This window comes from Otolemur garnettii, unplaced genomic scaffold (genome assembly GCF_000181295.1).
Source record: "Otolemur garnettii isolate 467f Iridium unplaced genomic scaffold, OtoGar3 scaffold00083, whole genome shotgun sequence".
Taxonomy (NCBI): Eukaryota; Metazoa; Chordata; class Mammalia; order Primates; family Galagidae; genus Otolemur; species Otolemur garnettii.
The window spans coordinates 6,023,054-6,032,964 of NW_003852478.1; the positions used below are offsets into that span (position 1 = coordinate 6,023,054).

Sequence of the window (9,911 nt, forward strand, 5' to 3'; positions counted from 1 at the left end):
AGACTCTGAGACTGAAGTCCTGGAAGCTGCATATCCAAAAAGATCCAACTGGTGGCACCTTCTGGAGAGCGATCTGACACAGCCAGCACAGCTGAGCCGGGCATATCCGAAACGGAGCACCGCCAGGATTGAAAGTGTGTGTGCAAGTAAGACAGGAGCAAGGGCAGTCACTGCTGCCAGAGAGAATATTCTGGAAACTATTAACTGTCTGGGAATAAGGGAATGAATATGTAAGCCATGATTCAGTCAAAGAATACTTTTATACAGCAGTGGCACAAATAAACCTGATCTCCACGTGTGGACATGATCTCAAATAGAAGTGTTGAGTGAAGAAAGACGATTGCAAAGATTTTCTGCATACACAGATGTTGATAAACTGCTTGTGGATTCAAAAATATGAAGTAAATTAGAAGACATAGTTGGTAAACACTATACCAATTTCACAAAAATGGTTTCTTCTGGGAGGAGGGGAAAGACCTAGGGGAGATTAGTGGTACTTTTTAAGGCATTATGTCTTTAAAAAAAAACCAAATGTGACTAAATTTGAGTATCTGTTAAATCTGAAAGAGGGGTGGATGCATATAAAATACGTTACACTCTTTTCCCCCCATATTTTCTTGGGTGTTAATGTTTTGCAATTTGTTTTTAAAATTTCTTTTAAAGCTTCACAAGTGATATGATATATAGCCAGAGTTGGAAATCTCTGATCTAGGAGCATAAAATAATAAAAACCCGGTTACTTACTACCAAGAAATAATGTCTATAGAATGGCAACAATCTATGGCTCTTGAAGTTAAGTTACTAACTTAAATAATATTACATTGATTTAAAAAATCTTTCACATGGCAGGTAATTTCTATAAGCAATATTTTTTAAGAGACCAAGGTGAGGATGGTCACAGTGGCTCACACCTATAATTCCAGCACTTTGGGAGACCAAGGCAGGAGGATGTCTTAAGCCCAAGAGTTGGAAATCATAGTGTTCTGAGCAGTGAGACCTTGTCTCTACAGAAAAATACAAAAACTAGCCAGAAGCAATGTCACACTCCTGTAGTCCCAGCTACCCAGGAGGCTGGGGCAGGAAGATCACTTAAGCCCAGGAGTTTGAAGTTGTGAGTCAGCTATGATGATGACACTACATTCTAGCCAAAGCAATAGAGCAAGACCTGTTTCCAAAAAACAAAAAAAAACAAAAAACCAGGTATAGTGGCTCAAGTCTGGAATCTTAGCATTCTGGGGAGGCCAAGGCCGGTGGATTGCTTGAGCTCAGGAGTTAGAGATCAGCCGCAGCAAGAGCAAGATCCCATCTCTACCAAAAACAGAAAAACTAGCTGGGCACTGTGGTGGGTCCCTGTAGTTCCAGCCACTAAGGAGGCCGAGGCAGGAGGATAACTTGAGCCCAAGAGTTTGAGGTTGCTGTGAGCTATGATGATGCCATGGCACTGTACTCAGAGCGACAAAGTGAAAAAGTCTCAAAAAAAAATGAGAGAAACTGAGGTTATTATCCAAGGAAAGCAGTATTTCTCCAAGTGTGGGCCTCTACTCACCTGTAACAGAATGTGGAATAGAAAGGAGGCCAAAATACTACTTTAAAATGCAGATTCCAAGGCCCTATCTTAGACCTACTTAATCAAAATCCCTGGGTATAGAACCAAACTCTGCATTTCTCATAAGACAATGCACATGTGGGCACTATTCTTTAGTACACTGAGGAACCATAAAGTGTAACACACTTTTTAAAACTGTTGTTATCACTTTATATTTCTGCATTCAATAAAGTGAGATTTGTCATACTCTGAAAATTAAAATGTAGAGAATGTTTTCTAAATATTTAAGACTAACAATTCCACTAACACATTCAAGCAGATCTAAGAAAAACTAGTTTCCTGCATTGTGTATCTAACCTGAAGGATAAAGAAATACATGTATTCTGGGAAGAAGACCATAATTTCACATCGCCTCTCTCTAAAAAGAACTTTAAAAAGCCAACTGGTAAACGAAAAAACTGCCTAAGTCCAGCCTTGCTGTTGTTCTCACCAGAAGAGGCCTCAGACTCGATCTTCCGCAAAGCCAATCTCAGTTTAGACACCAAGGCTTGAACAAGACCTGCCTCGCGCAGAGGGCATCCCGAGTTTGCTCTCAGCCCTGAAGACACCTTCTCAACTCTAGTCTGTAATTTTTACAAGTTTTCACCTCTCCACAGCTATCTCTCGGCCTCATCATGCCTCTGACCTACACCCTCCAACCATCCCTTCCTTTCCTAACTTTTACTTTGGTCTAAGTTTCCTCTTGTTCATCCATTTCCCTGTTTTCAGACAAAACCCTGTAATCCTGACCTTCAAGCCCTGGAAAACTCCAGAGCTTGAGTGAAAAACAACCTAGCACAATAAACACCTGATAAGATGTTCAACCCCACTAGTAAACAGGAAAAGTGAAAGTTTTAAATGACACAGATAAAATTGCACAGCTGTCAGGTTGGCAAGGTATTCAGGTCTAACGACACTGAGTGTCTGCAAGCACAGGGAGCAACTGGAACTCCCAGATGCTGCTGGTCCGAATGCAAATCGGTACGACTGCTGTGGAAAGCAGTCTGGCAATTTAGTAAGTGGAAGATTTCCATTTCCTCTGACCCAGTAATTCCCTTCCAGGTTCATATCACTGAGAAACTGTAAAGACAAACTGTACACAGGGCTTGGTGCCTGTGGCTCCAGTGGCTAAGGCGCCAGCCACATACACCTAAGGTGGCAGGTTCGAATCCAGCCCAGGCCCGCCAAAACAACAATGACGGCTGCAACCAAAAAATAGCCGGGCCTTGTGGCAGGCACCTATGGTCTCTGCTACTTGGGAGGCTAAAGCAGGAGACTCGCTTGAGCCCAGGAGTTGGAGGTTGCTGTGAGCTGTGATGCCACAGTACTCTACCCAGGGGGGACAGCTTGAGGTTCTGTCCCCCCTCCCCCCCCCCAAAAAAAGAAAGAAAGAAAAACTGTACACAGGGAGACAAGTTCACAGTTGTTCACTGCACCGAGACGGCACATACACAACTCTGAACCTACGTGTACAGCAGTAAGATGAGGAGGTTATAGCATATTCCTAAGAAGGAATATTATATAGCAGTTAAACTATAATTATGCGTATGTTAGTAAACCGCAAAATCATAATTTAAAAAACAAAGGCAAATGAGAAGAATTTGTCCAATATTACAAAGCATGTTTAAAACACCAAGAAACATGAGTGTGGCTCTCAACTATAATCCCAGCTATAAGCACCTGAGGTGGGAGGATCCCTTCCAAGAGTTCAAGGCCAGCTGGGGCAGCACTTCAAAGACCTTGCCTCTAAAAAATAAATAAGTAAAACAAAACATGAGGAAGCAATACTATACCTGGTTTATGAATACATATAAGTCTAGTGAAAGTATTAAAACAAGTGATAAACACCAAATGCAGAAAACAGGTCACTCTGTCTAGAGGGCGGGGCAGTGAGATGGGGACGGGCTCCCAGGAGGTCTTAACTGTCTTTGTAAAGATGTGATTTCTTCACTGGGTGGGGAGCACGTAAGTACTCACTCTTTGCTGCATACCTTCTTGTCTGCCCCAAATTAACCACCACCCAGAAGAAGCAGCCCAAGTCTGAGCTAACGCAGGAAGAAGGCTGGACCTATGAGAACAATGTGAAGCTGGGGTAACGACCAGGACTTTTCCGAACCCCACGATCTTAAAACTATTTATAGCAAACAATCATTCTCGAAATTGCAGTAAAATTCCAGGTAGAGGACTTATGACATACCCAAAATTCTAAGCTGTAATCCCGGAATGGAGCTGCATTCCACAAAGCCTTTGGGTGGGGTTGGTTGCTGATATGGAGTTCATCTCAAGAAAGTTTCACTGGTTTATTTGTGAGTGGCCTTTTCTCTTGAAAGACTAACAAGTCCTCTTACATCTCTGTGTTTGGTTTTACCACACTGAATGTTTATCACAAGATGCTGCGTTAATTAGACCAGAAAAGTTAACTAGACTGACGATACCATCTTCTACAACTCTCCCAGTCTGCTCTGGGCTGGCTTCCTAGGATAGAAATAAAACCACCAAGGCTACCTTCTTGATGATGCCACAGAATTTAATACCATCCTAAAATCTCAACCAAACTAACTAGAAAGAGCAGGCGGGGGGTGGGGGGGGCCTCTGAACTAGGGAAATTTCTCCTGATTGCTAAAAGAATCAAAATTAAAAATGATTTGTAATTATAACCCAAACACGCCAAAATTCCACATTAGTAAAACATAAATAGGTTTTATGGTATGAGTGGCATCCAGAAAAGGAATTACAATCTGTAATTCTAACAAAACATTAGCCTTCAACTTTGTTTTCTCTTAGGATTCCGAGAAAAACAGAGAAAACTCTGTAGCCCTCAATGTTAGGTCTTGACCTAACATAAACTCCTGCATATGAGACCTGTGGGTACAGAAGAACAGAATTTTTTTCTTTAAACATTAACCAACCTCACCTCAGGCTTCATTTTCTAAGGCCCTTATAAATGACTTAACTCCTAGTTGACACACTCAACTAGACCTACTGTCATCAATCATCCTTGAGAATGCACAGCCTAAAGAACAGCAACAAAAGAAACAGCAAGACATCTCTTCCTCAGAATTAGGAAACTGAAATATTCTTTTTTTTTAAAGACAGAGCCTCACTTTTTGCCCTCAGTAGAGTGCCATGGCGTCACAGTTCACAGGAAACCCCAACTCTTAGGCGTAAGTGATCCTCTTGCCTCAGTTTTTCATTTTTAGTAGCAATGGGGGTCTCACTCTTGCTCAGGCTGGTCTCAAACTCATGAGCTCAAGCAATCCACTTGCCTTGGCCTCCCTGAGTGCTAGGATTACAAGCGTGAGCCATCCTGCCCAGTCTGAAATATTCTTTAAAAAATTTTTTTAACCATTCTCAAAATTCTTGCCCCAAGTCAGCAGTTGACTTAATCAAGATAAAACTATCTTTATAAAAATCCTCTGGCTGTTTCAAAATTTACTAAGGTTACTTTACCTTCATTTCAAGTAACTTCACTTATTTAAAAGACCTCAAACGTGGTGTCAAATATTATTACCCCAGGGTTGCTGTACAGATGCTAAAATGGTAACACTGGTAAACTCAACATGCTTTTAAACAAGGTAGTTAGGGAGCCAAGTGGTCACTAACCAATTAAGAGAGGTAGATTTTTATAAAGATTTTATCTAAAAACTATGACTAAGAAGCTTCTTGTGCCTCCCCCCAAAACTAAGTTTTATTAGATGAGGAAAAACTAAGGTCCTCAGAAAAACAATTTGCCCAATGACACACTATTAGATTCATGCTTAACTGGAGAGACACATAATGGTACAGATTCCCATTCAAATTCACAATGACTATAATTTTCTTATGGAATAAAAGCCATAAATAGAAAGTGTATCAAATTTTGGTCAAATACATGTTAAAGAAATGTCCTATTGTATTAATCAGTCTTTCCACTGAACTGCTTCTGGGATTTTGCTCCATCTTTTTCTATGCTAATACTATACTATTAAAATTGTTTCATCTTTTTTAAATTTTTTTAAATTTGTTTTGAGAGAGTCTACCTGGTCACCCTTTGGTAGAGTGCTGTTGCATCATAGCTCACAGCAACCTCAAACTCTTGGGCTCAAGCAATTCTCTTGCCTCAGCTTCCCAAATAGCTGGGACTACAGGCACTTGCCATAATGTCTGGCTATTTTTAGAGACGAGGTCTTGCTCTGACTAAGGCTGGTCTCAAACCTGTGAGCTCAGGCAATCCACTGGCCTCAGCCTCCCCTGTGCTGGGATTACAGGCGTGAGCCACCGTGCCCAGCAAATTGTTTCATCTTTACCAATTGTTACGCCCATGAGTAATAGCAAAGCTCCCTGGGGAGGGGGCTCCAGTTCACCCATTAATTAAGCACCTACATATGACATGTGCTGATGCTACCAGAGTAGGTGCTCATCAGAGGGCCACTGACTGAAACAAAACTTGTAACTTAGTTGATAAACACTATTTTCTCAGAGGCACAGCTTATAGCACTATTAAAAAATGAAATGAAGATCCTAAGATTTAGATCAGTTTGCACTGGTACAAGTCACATTTTGTTTTTCCTAACAAATGCTGCCTCTGTAGAAAATTCCTCAAATTCTTGAAACAGAAAACTTTTAAAAAATTAAAAAAAAACTATGGCCCGTTTGCAGAGCCATAAAAATATATAGGAAGTTAAATCCATTGGCCTGGATAAAAATCAGAGGATTGTCAACAGGGGACATTTCCTCAGCTGCTTCATGTTTGGTAGCAGCTAGTGCATTTTGGCAATTACAACATACCAGCCAAACAAGCTTTACTATCTGTGAACCGGACGCTGCTGTGCGCCCAAGCTGACGTGCCCTAAGCAAGTTGATCAAGAATTACTATGGCAGAAATCCATACAGAAGAAAAATGAAAACAAATGGGTAGTATTAAGCTTCCAATGGACAGTAAGACTGCAGCAGGGTAGGGCACAGTGGAAGAATGAGGGTATTTTCCAAGTCCCCTATATCTAAAACTGGCACAAGTATGGGGAGGCCAGGCAAAGTGGCTCACATCTATAATTCTAGTATTTCAGGAGGCTGAAATGGGAGTTCAAGACCTGGCTTGGGGCCAGGAGCTCAAGACCAGCCTGGGCAGCAGGTGAGACCTACAAAATAAAAAGTAAGCGAACATGGTGTTGCATGCCTGTATTCCCAGTCGCTTGAGCCCAGGAGTTTGTGACTGCTGTGAGCTATCATGACAGCACCGTACTCTAGCCCCAGCAACAGAATGAGACCCTCACTCTCTCTCTTCCTCTCTCACACACACGAAGAGAAGAGAAGACTGGAAAATAAGTAGTGTTTAGTTCTTAATCAAACACAATCACCCAAAGGATTTGCTACAGATTTTGTCCCTGCTCTGCTGGGTCCTTTCTTGTCTGGTAGAGGAAACAAACTGACTCTCTCCACTGGGAGGTCTTGGTTTGTTCACCTTACTCCAGTGTTTTCTAACATCCTTTCTGGACACACATCAGCCTACTTTAAAACATGCCGAATGACCTGCTTTCAAAAGAAATTCAATCCTCGCTTGCTCTTACTACAACTACTCAAACCAGCTGGGACCAAAATGGAGTTAGGAGGAGGGAAGAATCAATACGTGCCCCGAAGAGCAGCTCTTAAAAGACCTACCTGGAAACAATTCATCCCCGAGAAAAGAACCTAAAGAAGGGTCCAAGGAATAGTTATGTCTGGTCAGGTGAAAAGACAGCAGTTCCCTCATCACCAACCCTTCTCCTCTGGGAAGTGAGACTCCCAGGGGCGGGGGTGAGCTGAGCAGCCTTTTATAAGGGGCGGAGTTAAGGGCTCCCAGCCTTTGTATCCTGCCATTCAGCCTGCTTTGCATAAATGAACATGGGAATTATTTATATTACTGGTGGTTGCTTCCACCAGGTCTGAAAAGACATAATCTCCATTGTCCCTTAAATTCCAAAAGTGACCTAATAATGAAAGATGATGTTGATGATAACAGCTCACACTCACTGAGTATTTGCCAAGTCCTAGGCCCTCTGCCCCAGCAACTCATTTAATACAACAGCCCAATGGGGCTGGCATACAAACCATTAGCATCTCCTTTTTATAGATAAGAAAGTTAAAGCAGAGAGCGATTTGCTTAGGAACACAAAGTTAGCACAGGTTAGAACCAAGATGGGGACTCAGGAAGTCTGACAGTAGAGCCCAAACTCCGTATCACTTGCTTAAGACACAGTGTCCAATAGGTACATAAAACTCCCTTCTTAGGAATTACTGGTTCTCCATTTCGCCTGAGTGATGGTCCTAAATTTGGTCCCTTTTAGGTCTCCACACGAGATGTCAATTCTCCAGACAACACTGGCCTGCTTCTCTCAGGTCCTCCCGGTATCTTTTCTGCCTGACTGAGTTTCACAGGGAACAGATTGTGACATTCAGCCCAGGTGTTTCAAGAAGCCCCAGCTGTGCTAAGGGCAAAAAAAAAAAAAAGCTGGAGGCTGGCAGCTGGCTTCCTCTTGGGACATACTAGCTCTCAAGTTTCTAGCCCGCTTCAGTACAGAGAGGTGTCACCACACACAAGCAGGACAGGAACCCAACCAAGGGCTGGGACTGTGTCTAGCTACCCTGTAGGCCTGAGGCCACTCCACCAGGCACGAGCAGGAGTATTCCAGTCACTCCAGTTTCACAGTTCCCCCCAGGAGCTGGTCACTGCAAAGAGAATCTGAGAAGGCATCACCTTCTCACTGTGCCAAGCTACATTAATGGCCCTCAACAGAAATAGAAAACCTATCTCCTCAAGAAAAAAAAATCGAGGAAAAGTTCCAGGAAGCACCCCCATATCTAAGTTGTCCTGCACCCATGCCCGTGCAGTTACCACTGTGGGAAGCCCAAGCATCTGCTCTGCTGGCCCTGACTGCCACGTCCCACTGAGCAGAGAGCTGAGGCCAGTGGGTCTCAAGTCCAGCCATGTGCTAACACAGGGCTCCTTAATGCTCCAGGGCCTTGTGTTGATCTGGCAACAGAAAGTGGGACAGAAGATTTAAAAGGCTATTTGATGGGGGAAGGGCAACCAGATCACCTTACCCCAAGGCTTCTGGATCAAGCCTCCTTAGATTCCCTTTAGGGGCCAGCATTACTAACTTCAAGGCAGCTTTTCCCCAAACTGGCATTAAAAGAGCACATGTTCCAGCTGGAGGCGGGGATGGGGATGGGGGATGGGGAAGGGGGTTCTGCAGAATGGAGGCAAGGCGCACACCCGCCCGCCCTGCACAGGGCAGCACACCCTTACTCCACGCTGAGCTCCCCAACGCTCTGATAAGTGAGGGTGCCAGCTGGGTACACCCTGGGGACGCTAGGGCTGGAGGCTGTCCCTGCAGAAACTGAAAAGCAAGGGGAGGCAAAGCTCAAATTAAACTGACCACCGGGTCATGGACCCAGACCCCATCCCAGAGATGTCTCTTGCTGCGTCCATGACCGCCAGCCTCCCTGGGTTTACAGTGGACCAGGCAAGATAACCACGGAGATCTCCGCCAAGCCCACAGCCGGCCGCACCCCTAGGGCCTGCACATACTGCTCTCATGGAACCTTGTCCCGCTTTCACAGATGGGGAAACTGAGGCACGCAGCCCCAGTACCGTGCTTTCCCAACCCAGGTTGAAGTTCACTTCTCGAGCCACAACCGTGCACTTTTTCACAGCTTTATCGCCTTTCAAATTTCTCCAGATATACCAACTGCTGCTGCAAAGTGAATTTTAAATACAATCCAAGGACTGAACTCAAAAATGGGATGAGGGCAGTCAGGGAGTCCAGCAAGGCTTTATTTACCGCAAGGAAAGGATGGGTACCCGCCACGTCCAGCTTCTCCCCAGCCCCCTCCCCCGGGACGTCCGGGGTCGGTGGCCCCCTCCCCCACAGCCGCTTCCACCGCAACCCGCGGGCCGTGAGCAGCGGCGCGGCCCCCGGGCGGCCGAACGGGCTCCGGGGTCCAGGGCCGAGAGGGGGCGGGGGGCCGCGGGCCCCTCCCCCGCCGCTCCGGGGGCCGCAGCCGCCCGCCCGGCCCGGGCCCGGGAACTTCGGGCTGCGCGGCCCCCGCCGGCCCCCGCCGCGGGGCATGTGTGCAGCTCAGGTTTCCCTTTCTCTGCCTCGCGGCGACCCCGAGGCGGCGGCGGCGGCGGCCACTCACCATATTACAGATGGAGGCGATGTTTCGGACAGTCATTAGTCTAAAGGTAGCAGCGATCCCGCACCGCCATCTTTATGAGGTGAAAACAGGGCTGTCCATGGTGGCGCGCTCGCGGGGAGGCCGGGCGGCGGCGGCGCGGCGGCCCGGGGTCCGGCTTTCAGTTTGGCTG

The 9,911-nt window shown here is 45.4% G+C and overlaps 1 protein-coding gene across 1 annotated transcript in view; it reads right to left on the minus strand.

The window, feature by feature from the left end:
- USP46 (ubiquitin specific peptidase 46) overlaps positions 1 to 9,810 on the minus strand; it is a 63,286-nt gene extending 53,476 nt beyond the window's left edge. The window contains exon 1 of the mRNA XM_003794598.3: positions 9,743 to 9,810. Coding sequence (XP_003794646.1) covers positions 9,743 to 9,778 — 36 coding nt within the window. The 5' untranslated portion in view covers positions 9,779 to 9,810. The remainder of the gene's footprint in view (positions 1 to 9,742) is intronic.
- Between the last annotated feature and the right edge of the window lie 101 nt (positions 9,811 to 9,911).